This window comes from Lycorma delicatula, chromosome 2, assembly GCF_047948215.1.
Source record: "Lycorma delicatula isolate Av1 chromosome 2, ASM4794821v1, whole genome shotgun sequence".
Taxonomy (NCBI): Eukaryota; Metazoa; Arthropoda; class Insecta; order Hemiptera; family Fulgoridae; genus Lycorma; species Lycorma delicatula.
Window position 1 is genome coordinate 172,510,055 of NC_134456.1, and position 15,882 is coordinate 172,525,936.

The 15,882-nt window shown below is 31.8% G+C and overlaps 1 protein-coding gene across 1 annotated transcript in view; it reads right to left on the reverse strand.

Moving 5' to 3' along the window:
• Positions 1–352: 352 nt before the first annotated feature.
• LOC142320320 (lachesin-like) overlaps positions 353–15,882 on the reverse strand; it is a 732,258-nt gene continuing 716,728 nt past the window's right edge. The window contains exons 10-12 of the mRNA XM_075358027.1: positions 7,346–7,390; positions 6,636–6,757; positions 353–2,519 (exon numbers count right to left, since the gene is read on the reverse strand). Of these exons, the coding sequence (XP_075214142.1) occupies positions 6,642–6,757; positions 7,346–7,390 (161 nt within the window). The 3' untranslated portion in view covers positions 353–2,519; positions 6,636–6,641. The remainder of the gene's footprint in view (positions 2,520–6,635; positions 6,758–7,345; positions 7,391–15,882) is intronic.

Sequence of the window (15,882 nt, forward strand, 5' to 3'; positions counted from 1 at the left end):
AAAATCACATAATTAAAACTAAATTATATAATGTACTTCATAATATATTATTTATACAAATTAGACTGATATTAATAGCTAAATGGTAAACTTATAAAATAATAAGCAGTATATTTACACAAATACAATATTATAAAATACAATTTTAATGCAATATTTAATGCACTAATAAAACACAACACAACATTATAACTATAAAAAATTGATAACACAAATAAGAAATCAATTTATGAAAAGAGAATTGATCAAATTAGTAATTTAAATTTCCAAATCTAAAATTAAATGTAAACCAATTTTAAAACACTTTGGCCCCAGTCTTAACTTTTCTATCTTAGAACTAATAAATAACAAAAATAAAAATGAACAAGATAGACAGACAATAACGAACACATCTGAAAATGCAGTTCGTGTTAAAGAACACAATAAAAATTCACCATAAAACTATTATTATAAATAATTATCAAAAAAGTATATATAATATAACAATCCTGAAAATATGGTAGTTAAATACCTTTAAAATTGATTTTCTAAGGTAAGACCAATTGTACATTGCAACAGATATTTTTTTATCAGATATGACAATACTCCATAGACTGTCTAATAATGGTCTCAGAAATCTGGACAGCCCAGGAACACAACACCGTGGCTGGTAGTATTTTCATAATTAATTTTATATCCATCCAACTTTATAAACAAGCTGTTATGATCCAAAAAATATATAAAATTTGATTATTTAAAGAATTTTTTCAGAGAAGAATAGTACAAAGGAGGCATAAAGCTCTTGAGTTGTTATGAAAAAACATAATTATGGTAAAGTGGGTAACAGTAAGAATGTGTACACTACTGGGGGTACACGGGTAATTGAATTGGGTTACTCACTAATTTTTTTAATGTATTTATAGTAATCATATTGTACATGCACATGGGTATATTTAATGTATATAATGTTTAAATATGGTACAAATCAATTGTGACAACTCAAAAAAGTGGAAATGTTTTTTCATTAATAGTAAACTAAGGTGTAAAAAAGTGACTATCGTGCTTCCACAAGGCTACTTTTGAACTAACTTCAGAAAAGATATTAAATATAGCCAATGTTATGGTAATTTCTTTTTTTTACAAGCACTGGCAAAAATTAGAATTTAGTGTTTGTGAATGATGGATATAATCCAGAAATACCGACAAATACAGTTGTATTTTGTTCCCTTATGAACATAGTTTGGAAGTATGCTTACACTTTTTTCTTCAATAAAAAGTTTTGGGTTACTGTTGCGGGTAAATATGTTTCCTTAAATTCATTGACCATCTACATTGTTAAATTGATCTACTCTTCCATTATAGTAAACAATTTCCAGTTTGAAAATGTCAATAAAATAACTGTATTAATGTTCTTTGTAAAATACATGAACATAACAAATACCAAGCACTGCGGTATGATTATACAGTTTACATGTACACAGACTGAAAATATGTTACACATTTTCCTTTAGATCTTGAAAGAACTGTTTTGTTAGGACAGTCGAATTACATTTCTGCTATAAAGTGCCACTATATTAAAACAAATAATATACAACCACATTGACCATATTAGGCAGTCAAAACTGTCCACTGTTTTTTGTCTAAGGCAAAATGTCCAGTGCAATATTCTGATAGTCTAAATGTTCTAAATATTTTATTTATAGATTAAAACACTCCAGTCTCCATTTTCAACATTCCATAACAATAATGAAACAAAAACATTTATTTTACAAGTCCTTATTATGAATATTAATAAACTACTGATATTTTAATTACAAAAAGTGCCTATGGAACTTGTGTTTGCTTATGTATCACATTTATCATTTCATTTAGAAATTAAATAGGGCTGATAGTGATAAACGAGGAAAATTTTTCTATTTTCTAGAAATAAAGATTTTTTCTCTTTTTCAAGTTTTTAATACTAATATATATGAATATATTACACCAAGCATCTTGTTTGCAATTTTTTAACATAAATGTATTTGCGACAAATTACATATTTACACAATAAAAAAAACACATAATGTTTTTGTATTGTACTAACATTAAATGTTCACATACATATTATTAATAAAATATTATAATTGATTATTTATAAACACAAAACACATACAAAAAAAAAAACACCATTCATACACATACATCACATAACTTAAATCATCTTTAGGACAAAATCATGTTTCAGTTTTTATATCTATAATCAATTTATAAATAGTTTTGCTGTTCAATATTACTAATGTTATAATTTACTTACTACATTCCAAAAATATCACTGTCACTATATATGCAACACATGGCACTTAGTAACACTCAACCGAATACACACACTATATTCTTGTTTAGTTTTTCTTGTTTAATTATTACTTCTTCAGTCATTAAATTCACCTGAGTATTTACAGAACAAATAGCAGTCTTACTAGGCAAGCACCATTGTTATTTTTGTTTTGTTTTTTTTTCATATTTAGGTATATCCAAGTGCTTGAATCATTTACCAAACCAACCTGGAAAAATATAATACAATTGTAGTAAATATTTCATTACCAAAACTTCACTTTAACGATAAAATGATAAAATATCTTGTATTATTAATGAAAATATATACCATCAAGTGAATTTATTAAATTAAAAATTAAAAAGTAAAAATTTATTTTAATCAAATATTGTAGAAAGAATCTTATGAGGAGTCTATCTTCAGTTCAAAGTCATTATACATCTCAGGATATCGGTATTAAAACAATTCTTCATAAGTTAAAACACCTATGTTACCTTATCAACATATCAAAATTCAATTTTTATTCTATTAATTGCATTTTAATACATCTATAAAGTAATAATGTGTAAATTAACTTGATAAAGAGTTTTAATACTGAAATATAATGCAGTCTGCAAAAATTGAAAATAAAATAATTGTTATTTTTATATTGGTGCATTTACTTGATATTATATATTCCAAAAGTAATATTCATAATATATATTTTATATTAATAGAGATGCGTTTAATAAAATTATTATACATATATTATAAATTAATATACATATATACAATAACTAACAAATTGATTAAACTGATAATTATTAATTTTACTGATATTAACTAACCAGGGGAAACTCAATCATACTTACTACAAATTTAAAAAAATCATTCAACAGACTACTTTGTAGAACAACCCAGTTAAATAATGTAAAATATCATACAATTTTTTTTTATGATTAGATTAGATTACACAATATATATATTTTTTTTAATTGAATTTATAAATAAAATTAATACGTTTTTTTAATAATTCAATTTATTATTTGTTTTATAGCTGTACTTTCTCTGATTGAAAATTGATTTGATTATTTCCATCACAAAAAAAGGAAACCTTGTAACATTGTTTGAGAATCAATTCAATTTCTGAAATCTGATATTTTACTCATATTAACACTACAGACAATGAAAGGATATAAATTACTAAATTTGATACTTAGTAGCATTATTAAAAAATTAAATTAAATAGAAAAATAAACATAAGGACAGTTTTTATCATCTTCAAATCTGTTGAGATCTTTATTTTTGGTTTTATAATTTGTACACAGTTATAATAATACTAATAAAAAAACATTAACTTTTCTCTCAAAAGCTAATATTCCATTAAATAATGAGATTAGATTACATACTTTACACATGTTTGATTAAAATAAATAAGATTACTTAAGTGAATTTTTCAAACATCATTATAACGGTTTCTCCCTTTTAGAATGTTGATGCAGTTGAGGGAGTGAGTTTAATGATTTTTATCTTTACATCTCTTATCATAAATCTCTCTTAGCAAACCACTTTTTACTTTACCCCCTTGTACCACTTGATTCTAACCATAATCTCCCAACAATCTTTTTTCACTCCTTAACATATTTCCTTTTATTTCCTACTGATAAAAGATACAAGTGTTAATCAGTTAAAAACAGAAATTTCATTTACATTAACACTTATTCATTTCATCCTTTTCATAGCTTTTCTGCTCTGCAGAAATTTTTTTTAATTTTAAGAAATAAAAACAGGAAAAATGTTCCATAAAATATTTTCTTGAACCCTTTCAAGTTGCAAATAATAATTAACATTTAATTTTTGCATTAATTCAAACACATCAAAATGCTTGGTATAAAGCATTTTTTTATAAAGTAAATAAATTTTTCCCTTGTAATGTAGAACTATAACACTTTTTTAAGTAACAGTAAAAATAATTTCATATAAGTGTTTATTTTTTATAATAATTCTTTTATTAGTCATTATAATTTATTTAAAAGTCAATTATTAAAAATGATGTATGACTCCTTTTTTTATATTATATGAGTTCACTTTTTATATTACTCTTCCATAGGAGTGTATAGAACTAATTATATTGCTTCTTCTTCAGTAGTTATCAATAGCAAGGGCTAGTAATGGAACGCACCACAAAACAAATAGAAAATCCTTTAGTATGTAGTAGTTTTGTAAAATTTAGTGTGTTCATAAATCAAACATAGTTCAAGTACGTTGTATTGAAACCAAATGAGAAAAACATGCATGGTCTTTAGTGTGTGAGGTGATTCTACTTCACAGTAATTGTTATGAACTATGAAAGATCTATCTATAAGTGAAGTTGTAGAAATGATCAGAATTATTGTTTGGCAGTTATAAATAGATCGTATTTATTGTATTCTTGATCATTAGAACATTGAATAAAGGAAGTTACAACTGCTATATATTTTTTCTGTTTTTGTGTGGATTGCTGATTTTATATTAACTATACACTATTTTTCTATTTATTATACTTTAAATATATGTATCTATAAACTTTTTATCTTATCACTGAAAATTATCAACCCACATACAAATAATTGTGAGATATACACATATGTATGAAAGTTTATGGCCTACATTCTGGTTACAATATAATTTTTTGATTACAGTTATATTATCAAGTAGCGACAGATAACTCACAGAAAAGTAAAACCGTAGCATGTTAATAAAATAAATGATTAGAATTTAATTTATGCGGAAAGAATTTTTTAAAAATCACACTTTCTTTTTATATTTAAAAGTGATGAAAACTACTTTCTTTTAGTAATAAAAAGTAAAAATAAAGCATATGTATTAATTTTCCTTTTTTATAAAGTTACATTATTGATTAGATGTTTTCAGAGTTACATAGCACAGCCATAGTTTTCATGCAAAATGAGTAGTAGTGTAGGAACAAACTGGAAGTAGTTCTTTCTCATTTTAATTTGCTATATTTTTAACCTCCGGGTCCACCGTTAGGTATTGCTTCAAAGGATAAGATAAATGATTTGTAGTGTGTATGAAAATGCCATGCCTGACCGGGATTCAAACCTGGAACCTCTGGATGAAAGACCGAGATGCTATCACGGGTGGTGCCATGGAGGCTGGCTGAATTCAGTATAACTTGGTTTTATGTGCTGTTTGTAAATTTACACATGGTTAGTATCTTTGTACACGTACATCATGTTTGTAAAACGAAATTTGGAAAAGTTACGTAGTGTCTGTATGTGTTCTTTCAGACTGGTTGAATTAGTTAGAAATATCCTCCAAAAGAACAATCTCCATGTAATTTGGATATTAGTCATTAATAAATTTTAAAATGTTCAATATTTCTTAAGTTTATTTATAATGTAATGCCTTGATTTAATGCTTTAAATTTTTTTCCGGAAGAGAATATACTCCAAAATTATGTTAATCCGATTCTGGCCCATCTCATATTTCACTAATAAATGCTTATTGATCTCATTAGATTGCTGATATAATCACTTAATCTTCTCAAAAAGGACCTTTAGTTTTTAAATGAACCATGAGTAGTTAGGAAACTTATCATCTTTAGATTTTCTATACTCTACGTAAACATAAATTCTTCAATAAAAAAATCTATAGATATTAATAAATGTTTGTGTGAGACAAAGAATTTAAGGATTTGGTGTGGTTTGTTCACAAAATGTATGGGTCAGTTCACGTAAATGTGGCGCAGTTTAATTGGAGATAAAAATTATCTGAGGTTACTGAGGTTCTGCTATTTATAATCTCAACATTAAAAGCCCTTCAGCACAAGTGTTCATGCACGTACTCCACTTTAAGTTTAAAATTAAAAAATGAATACCTAAATTTTCTTTTAATTTATTCATCTCAACTGAAAATTCAATAACTTAATTGTAATATTCAAATTTGTTTCATACAGCTCAACATATTGATGAATTTCTTACTTTATTTGCAATGAAAATATTCATATAAAGCAGTCTCATTTGTCTTTAGGAAGCAGCTTTTAAAATGAAGTATTGTGCTAGTTGACAAATGGGAAAGAAATTATTTCAAAGTAAATGAATAGCAAAAACTATTGATTTCATGATATGCTTTAAATAGTTTAATATTATGTAACCATCATAATAAAGGATTTATTTATTTTTCAATTACTAGATTATAATCAGCAATAGGTTTAATAAAACATATAATTAAAAAAATAAAAATTTGTGTCAACATAAATAAAATTATCGAACATAAATAAAATTAGGCATATATTAAACATGCCTAGCATGTTCAATAGAAATACAAAAAAACTTTGTTAATACAAAAAAACTTCATGTTTTACCTGTATTTATGAGAAGGCCATGACCAAAATAACTATAATTGAAAATAACTGACAATTGACTGGTGTTGATAATAAAGATCCTCTGCCCAAGGCACGAACACCCATATCTCTCATCTCAGGATCTAGATACAAAAGATTACACATTAAAAAAATATTAATAATACTTTTCACATGCTACACAAAGAATAATGTATTGAAGTCTTAACTACACAATTTTTTTCATAGAGAAAAATATCCTAAAAAACTGATATTTAAATATAACATAACAAGCATTCTTAAAAGTTTTTTCTATTATAAATAAAAGAAAAATCAGCAGTAAAATTAAAAAAAAAAACTTTACTGCCAGCCAATTGGTGTAGTAGTAAGCAAACTGGCTTCTAAATTGGATTGTTCAATTCCTTGCAAATTTACCAGTAAATCTTTAACAATAATTTCATTCATCTCTTTGTTTCATTGAATGACAGATAATATCTAATATTATAATAATTAAAGTAATTTAAAATTAAGAATTTTTTATGATGATTGCATGATGTTCAGTTCAATAGTACAATTTTTGTTCAACTTTAAAACAATCTAAAAATAAATAGAAAATTTGTTTCTGCCTAAAGAAAGTAATAAAACAATTATGAATTACAAATATCTAAAATTTTATTCCTTTAAAGATTGCTGATTATTTATTACGAATGATGCAAATAATTTTGAAAACATACCTGAAAAAACAGCTGGCTCTGGTGATGGTTCTACAAAGTTTGAATCTATAAACACAAAAAAAGTAAATTATTTAAAAATATTGTTTATCAAAGATTTTCAGGCAATTTATTTAAGTATTAACATATTAATAGGAACTATATTGTAATAGTTACTTAATACTCTTAAAAAATTCATACCTCCAAACAAAGGATGAAATCTTTATTTTGAAAATATGCTAAGAATCATAAATTATGTTTACTGAATGTTAGTTAATTTTTGAATGTTTCAACTCTAAATACAAGTTTACTGAATGTTCAGTTAAAAAAAAAAAATTACTGAATGTTAGTTAATTTTTAAATGTTTTAACTCTAAATACAAGTTTTAGTAAAGAATCTTTTAATTATTTTGGTTTTCTTAAAAATTTATAAAAGATATATTTTAAAAGCACTTAGTGCGATAAGTGGGTTAAATAGTGGAGTTTTATTAAAGTTTATTGATGCAATCATTTTAAATACATGAAATACTGAATGTTGAATGAATTAAAAGCAATCTTATTTTTTATTTCAAACTTATTGGTGCTTTATTCAAGAAAAGCTCAAAAAGCAACAGTATATGGGCTATGCCAAATTGTTTTTTCCAATGAAGTAACTAAGAAGACACTCCAGAACCATTTACATAACTAAAAGTAACAAACTAAATGCTGATATTGATATTACCAACCACTATTGACAGTTATAATTTTATAAGTACATAGATATAAAATACATTTTAATAAATTTAAGTTTCTGTTCTAATAATAATATCAGTTTGCATTATTTTTAATCACATACTTACATTATAATAACAATATAAATGCCAGTATAATTTTTTGATTTGCATTAAAATGGAATTAATAACTACATAAAAGAATAAAATAAAAATAAAATATATATATATATATATGTTATGTGCAAAACAGAAACCTTAAAACGTACAGTTTTCGAAATACTGATTTATTTTAACAGAAATAAGCTCTTCAAGATGAAACACTCCGTAGTATGGAAACAGGAAAAAAAACATGGATTTTACTTTTAATTTCATGTGTTAAATTTAATCCATAAGGAAAAAATAAAAAAACAGAACAGCCTGTAATAAAATAAAGTGATAAAAAACAGATTATACAAATACAACGATTTGTAAAATAATAAATGCAGTAGCTGGCTAATTGTTGTGGCACAATGTACACCATCACACTTATAGCTCCAGCTTCCAGCCTATAAAGCCCCCCATTCATGTGCGAGTCAGGCTCGACGAGTCAGACAATGAGCCAGGCTTCAGAAGAATTTTACCACACACGGCGTAGCTGGCTCCTGGAGCCTAGCTCGGGAGTGACACGAATTTTCATCAGTGTCCTGTTGGCAGCGACGAGTTCTTGTAGGAAACGTACTGCAGCTGCAGTGATAATTTTAAGTGAATGTGGTGCACTGACCGGACAAAATAAAAGGAATAAAAAGACAGTATGGGTGAAAAAGTGGTTGCTTGAAAGGTACAGATTTACGCACATGAATTTACTGAATTTTATTAAATGAGATAGTCCTATAGATTACAAAAATTGTTTAAGAGTGACAAACGAAAGTTTTAATTACGAGGGCTATTCAGAAAGTAAGGAACGTTTTGGAATTTTAAAAAAAACCAAGTACACGAAAAACTTTTTATTAAATAGATGTGAAAGAGGCACTAAAATACTACTTTTCAACATAATCACCATACAAATTCAGGCACTTATCACAGCGGTGGGCAAGCATTGAAATTCCTGTGTCATAGAATTCTACCGCCTGTGATCTCAACCACTCAGTGACGCACCCATCCTGCACAAAATTTGTGGTAGCCTAGCTTCTGTGAAACAATTTCAAACAATAAAGTCCGTGAAACTTGTGAGAAACATAGAGAAAGCTCAGTTATTGTGAAACGGCGGTTTTCACGAATCTTTTCGTCAACTTTGGAGACCAGATCGTCAGTCACAATGCTTGGACGTCCACTCTTCTCTTTATCGTGAACGTTTGTTCAGCCATTTTTAAACTGAATGCACCACTTTCTGACAGAACTTTCACGCACGTTGTTCCTGTACACTTCACACAGTTCCCGATGAATTTCTATTGGTTTTAAGTTTTTTGCCAACAAAAAACGAATCACAGACCGCACCGAGACAACTGGCGGGATTTTCGATTGCAGCACACATTTCAAATTTTTATATAAAAAAACGGGCAGTGCGGAGATTTTCCCGTTGTCACGGCTGGACGCTGACTGAGGTGCCGAGCACGAGCACACCAATATATACACGATTGGCGTGCGCCTGGCGGCGTCAGGTGGAAACGTTCCTTACTTTCTGAATAGCCCTCGTATTTGCTGGAAAAAGTGAGGCCATTAATAACAAAAACAAATAAATGTGATAAGGGCCGCTATCCCAACAGAAGTACGCCTCGCTGCACAACCCTTAAATTTCTAGCAACAGGAATGTCTTTTGAAGCTTTGAAGTTTGAAATGATAATTTCACCTCAGGCCTTGAGCCAAATTATTCCTGACACCTGCAAGGCCATCTACACGGCCTTACAACCAAAATATCTAAAGGTAAGGAGCACGAAATATTTAACTTATATCAATAATATTGAAATATTATATTTTATATTAATTCTATGTACTATTCTGTAACCTGTAAAAAAGAGTAAAAAAACAATTTTAATTATTGATTATTTACATCAAAAAATTGTCGCATTACGGTCTACTTTTTTTGTTAACTTATCCTGTAATTACGGTTCTTATTATCTGGGCCGTCCTCTTGTGTCTTTGCATAATTCTACGCTGTTCCTCTATCTCCCTGGACCACCAGTAGACCATATTATGTTTAATATTATTTCTCCTCGGTATGTTCGCCATCTCTTCTTTAACTATATTTTGGAATATTTCAGGTGTTATCTGAGTACTATTTCTAATTCTATTTGCCGCATTATTAGCCACTCTATACATCTGTTGATCAGACAGTCTGATATTGTTATTTATCTGTCTTATTTCTGGCCGTTGCTCTCTGAAGTTAACAAAGATGGCTCTGTGATCGCTGGCTGTTTCGTCATTAAGAACCATGAAATCAGCTGCATCAGTGCGCATCCTTCCATCAATTATAACTAAATCCAGGACCGACTGATGCCCTCTTGCTTGGTAGGTGGCTCTTCCGTCATTAATACATGTCATTCCTGTCGCTGCCAGCAATTCCTCCAGGAGTTTTCCTCTAGCGTTCGAGGAGATCGCTCCAGCTAGAACAGTCCTGCAGTTAAAGTCTCCAAGGACTACAATTCTCTTCCGAGCTCGTATAATGACATGTTGGAGGTCAAGGAGTCTGTTCTTAAGAGATTCCCTGCTGCAGTTAGGGCTGATATATACACCTATTATAATCTTATCGCTTACCTCAACAGCAATGAGTCCGTCACCTCTACCATACAGATCATAATCCACATTTCCAACGATTTTTCTAATTGCCACATCACCATTCCCATCGGTCAGCCACTGTTCTCTGGCCGCCGAATACACATTAGGTTCGGTGGCCACCAGGAAGTCCGCTTCGTATCTAGATGCTATTTCTATGCTCAAATCACTAGAGAGTAGGCTCCTGTTATTATTAACTAGTATTACTTTAGTCATGACCTTTGTTACAGCACGGGTTCCCGGTCCTATGTGAAGTGGCTTCACAGTCCAGGCATATGGTCGCCTCCTTGCAATCTTTAATTTCATGGCCGGGTTTACCACAGTTGAAGCAGAGGTTTGAACGGTCCTGGCCTCTGCACTCTCTTCTGCTGTGACCGACATCCCAGCATCGATAACATTTCTCTATATCCGTCCGGATGTAGGCCCTGCAACTCACCCACCCTACTCTCAGCCTTGCTGCAATTAATTTCTTTGCATTCCTTTGACTTGTGACCACCGTGGCATTTTTTGTGTTTCCAAATGCCTCCCTTAGTGATGTGACCTGAAAGTTTTCTCCTTGTCCTAGTACCTTCTCTACCGCTTCCCTGACCTCTCGCTCAGTAGTGTCGCCTAGCATGTCTTTTACATGAATGACTGTTCTGCGGTCTCCTTTTGTTCTTATATCTACCTGGAGATCCTCTGCTCTGCTCTTCAGCAGGGAGGAAAACTGCCCCGCCTTCTGCGCCCCACTAATTCGGACCTCTAGTTGTTGATCCCTTCCCTGTTTAATTGACAGTATTTCGCCGGCCTCCTCAACCTTAACCTTTTTTTTCATGGTTTTCAACAGATCGGCATAAGATTTACCGGTGGCCCTTACTACAGCAGTTTTAATTTCAACGACCGTGGGGGTTCCCCTTCTTGTTGATACCGACCTCGACCTTGCCCTCCCTTGTTCGCTCAGGCTGGGGAGTAACATCCTCGGCAAGGTCTTACCCTTCCTCATCATGTATATTACTATTTTTCTCACTATGATGCCCGCTGGACCACTGGGAACCACAAAGACAGCTGACTCCAGCTTACCTACAGCTCTTCGAAAGGCCTTTATAATAAAATTGCATTAACTGAATTGCATTTAATTGAATTTTATTAAATGAGATAGTCCTCTCGATTACAAAAATTGTTTAAGAGTGACAAACGAAAGTTTTAATTACGAGGGCTAAGTAAGGAACGTTTTGGAATTTTAAAAAAACCAAGTACACGAAAAACTTTTTATTAAATAGATGTGAAAGAGGGACTAAAATACTACTTTTCAACATAATCACCATACAAATTTCTTATGTCTTATCTTCTTGTCTAGGGTTCTTTGTCTTATCTCCTTCTCTAGAGTCATAGATTACCGTGTACCTAGTTCCGGTATTTGTGATCTTTCCATCTTCGAGGATGGTGGAGTCTTGTAAGATCATTGCCCCAGGTGCCGTCCCAGCATACCGGCTGGGTGGCTTTAATCCATTCAAATCTATGAAAAAACAGCTGTCATCTCCTGGTCTTAGATCTTTCTCCTGGGTCAGCCTGTTCATTACTCAGGTTGACCATCGTGTGGGTAATCTGTCTATCAGTTGTTCATCTGTCAGCACTACATCTAGAATATCTGACATCTCGTTCTTGCCATGACTTTCGGTTTGGGTACTTTGGTCAACTGTGTCTGGAGTCTCATCATTTATTCGTTGTAAATCTTTATAAATTTCTGTCAGCTCCCTCTCATGAGCCTTGATTGCCGTTACACTGGCCTTGCCAGTTAGTTGCCTAAGCTGTAATAGTGCATTACCCAGCCTGTACGTAACCTCCTTCAAATTAAGGGGGGCCTCCTCTTCTTCTGATGAGCCTGCTCTCGGCCGCTTGGCGGTTCTCCCCTCTACTGTCTTCCACTTTGCTTTTCCTTGATTTAATCCTGTAATGTCCATGTCTTCTGAGACTTCAGAAACACCATCCCTCCTTCCGGCAGTTCCCCTCGAGGGCCCAGCCTCTGGAGAGGCCTTATCTTCTATTGGAAGCGAGCTTCGTCTTCTCATAACTCGGATTCCAAATCAGGGGTTGATTCCGAGTCCTATGATACCCCACACGGGCGGGTGCCCCCCAAAAAAATGGGGGGTTGGGGGGAAAGTAAAATGTATGTGTCCAAATCCGGGGTCAAAAATTTGGGGGGGTGTCAAAATATGAGGGGGGTCAGAAGGTCAGAAATCTTTGGTTTCGGATAGATATTTGGGAATTTTGGTTCTATGGTAAAAACTATACGAGATATGGAGGATAGGAGTTTGCCCGTGTAAAGTATCGCAAACACTTAGAAAAATTTCTACTAGTACACAGTAAAACTTCTGAAAATTTTACAAGTCCTTGTTTACTTGTATTTCAATGACGTCACGAACAAGCCGGAGCTTGTTGCTTGACTTGCAAAATTTGTCTCTATATACTTATAGAGACAACATATTCAAAGTACTTTTTAACTCACTCTGTCCGTGTAGTTGTATTTAATTACAATCCCACACCCCTTCGGTTCTTAACCGTTGTCCAAAAGGGCTGTAGCACTAAAAGTTCTCTACACTTTCCTCAAAATTTTGTATTTTCAAAAAAAAAAACACCAAACCGAAACTCAAAAAACTTTGCACTTGTGTCCATTAACCATACCACTATAATTTCCGATGTCCGTATCCAGTAAAAAATCCAAAAAACCCAATCAAAAAGTAAAATATCGCGGAGCTAGGAAACACGTCTGCACTCGGTGCCGTCCACAACTCGACTCCATTACTAACTTGGAGCGCCAGTTCGAAACGTGGCGACTACCATGACAACATGAATACAGGACACTTTCATGAAATTGACTCGTGAAAAATTGATTCCAAATCTTCCACCAATGTCAGTAGTAGTTGTTGATAAGCCCCTTATCACAATACAGGTATTGACAAAGCGCCCAATTCTAACTCCAAAAGAAAATATATGACCGACTAGCTGGAGAAAACCCATATTCCGTATAGTTAAAAAATGCTGAAACTACAGTTATATGAATTAGTAAAGTTACTTAATACTAAAGTACAAAAATAGCACTTGGATGAAGTTTTGAAAAAAACTTGGGCATCGTGTTCTTACACTCTCACCGTACCATCCTAATTTGAATCCGATCGTGATAGTATGGTCAGCCGTAAAAATACATGTAGCGAGTCATAACACATTTTCTTTCACAAATTAACTACGAAGAAAATTGTTCCCATGAATGAAGATGACTGGAAACCCTATTGTGAAAAAGTAAAACATATTGAAAAAAAGAGTATGAAAAACTGGAATCACTGATAGATGAAATGACAGAACGTTATATTATACGCGTAGACTCCGATAGAGAAAGTGATAATGATACGTTTAGCGAGGATAATGAACTTTGTAGAAGGTTGAATTAGATGCGGGAAGAAAATTCAAGTAAGCTTTTGTTTATTATTAAAAGTGAATAATTTAGTACAAATAACGGTTATAAAGAATTAATTACATATTGTTTATAATTAGTAAATGTAAATTTGATAATTATAAATACTACGATTTGATTGGCGGAGTTGATGTTTTCAGGCCGAGTAGTAATACGCAGTCTGGTCGTGATGTCACAGGCTCGTACATTGTCTGGGCCAAGTATAGAGTACTTGATTATTTTAAAGATTTTACAAATTTTTTTATTTTAGAATCAGTGTCAGTTAATGTTTTGTTTTAGGCTAAATGTATTTCCTTATTTTTTAAGTGAAACATAACTAACACGAAGACAAAAATAAGTGCTTTTTTCTTAAATATTTATGAATGAAAACAGTTGCCACGACCATTCTGGTAAATCAACATTTTTTTACAGTAAACAGAATTAATTATACGTAATGTCTAAAAATAACCTATTTCAGTTCTGAAATTTTTAAAAACTACAAATAATGTAATTCTATATACAGTATATAAGTTTCCGGAATATTCCGAACGTATATCATTGCTCAACTTCATTTTATATTCCTGTAATTCTTCCATAGAACCTCAGTATAAATTTCCTCGATTTTTAATGAAACTCTGCAAGATGGAAACTTCTTAAACTGATTTCTTACACGGTCCCGTCAGATTCCGTTTTGGAGAGGTTTTATTCAGTGATTATTAAACGAAATCTGTTCAGAAAATAACCGAACTTTATTTTTTTAATCGTTATTATTGATTTTACAGATTATTGGTCCTTATCCATTTAAAAGTAGTTCACACAAATTTCCCTGTGGTATTTCCACTTCTCGAAGCAATCCTGGATAGCTTTATTTGAAATAGTGTCATGACGAATTTGTTTTAATGTCATCAGTAGTCTCAAAACGGCGTCCTTTCATCACTGATTTTAATTTCGGAAATAAGAAAAAATCGCAAGGAGTCAGGTCTGGCGAGTAGGGCGGCTGAGGGAGGACACTGAGGGAGGAATCTGATTTTTGGCACAAAACTAAGTGAGCGGGCCCATTGTCGTGGTGAAGAAACCATACGTTATCTCGCCAAAACTGTGGTCTCTTTTTGCGGATTTTTTAACGTAACCGTTGTAAAACGCCTAGATAGTACGCACGGTTCACTGTTTCACCTCGAGGCAAGAATTCAAAATGCACAATTCCATTAAAATCGAAAAAACAGAGAGCATCACTTTGACATAGGATCCAGACTGACGTACTTTCTTGGGATGTGGAGATCCTTTGACAATATGGTAATGATTGAACTTTTTTCTCGATATCGTAGCCGTAAACCAAACTTTCGTCTCCCGTTACGATCCTTCGCGTGGATGTTTCATCGTCATCGGCTTGTTCAAGAAGCTGCCGACAAGTCCACTCGATATTCTTTCTGTTGTTCGGTCATCAAATGAGGAACAAACTTTACTGCAACTCGATGCATGTTCGAAGTTTCAGTCAAAATGTTATGGCACGATCCAATCGAGATGCTTAACTCTTCTGCAAGTTCTCTAATAGTCAATCGGCGATTTGCACGCACCAGATCACGTTCAGATAGTTGATTTCCTGAACGTGGGTATTCCGTTGAAGTCGAAGCCCCTGTAGAGGGTCATCTTCGATTGATTGACGACCACTTTTAA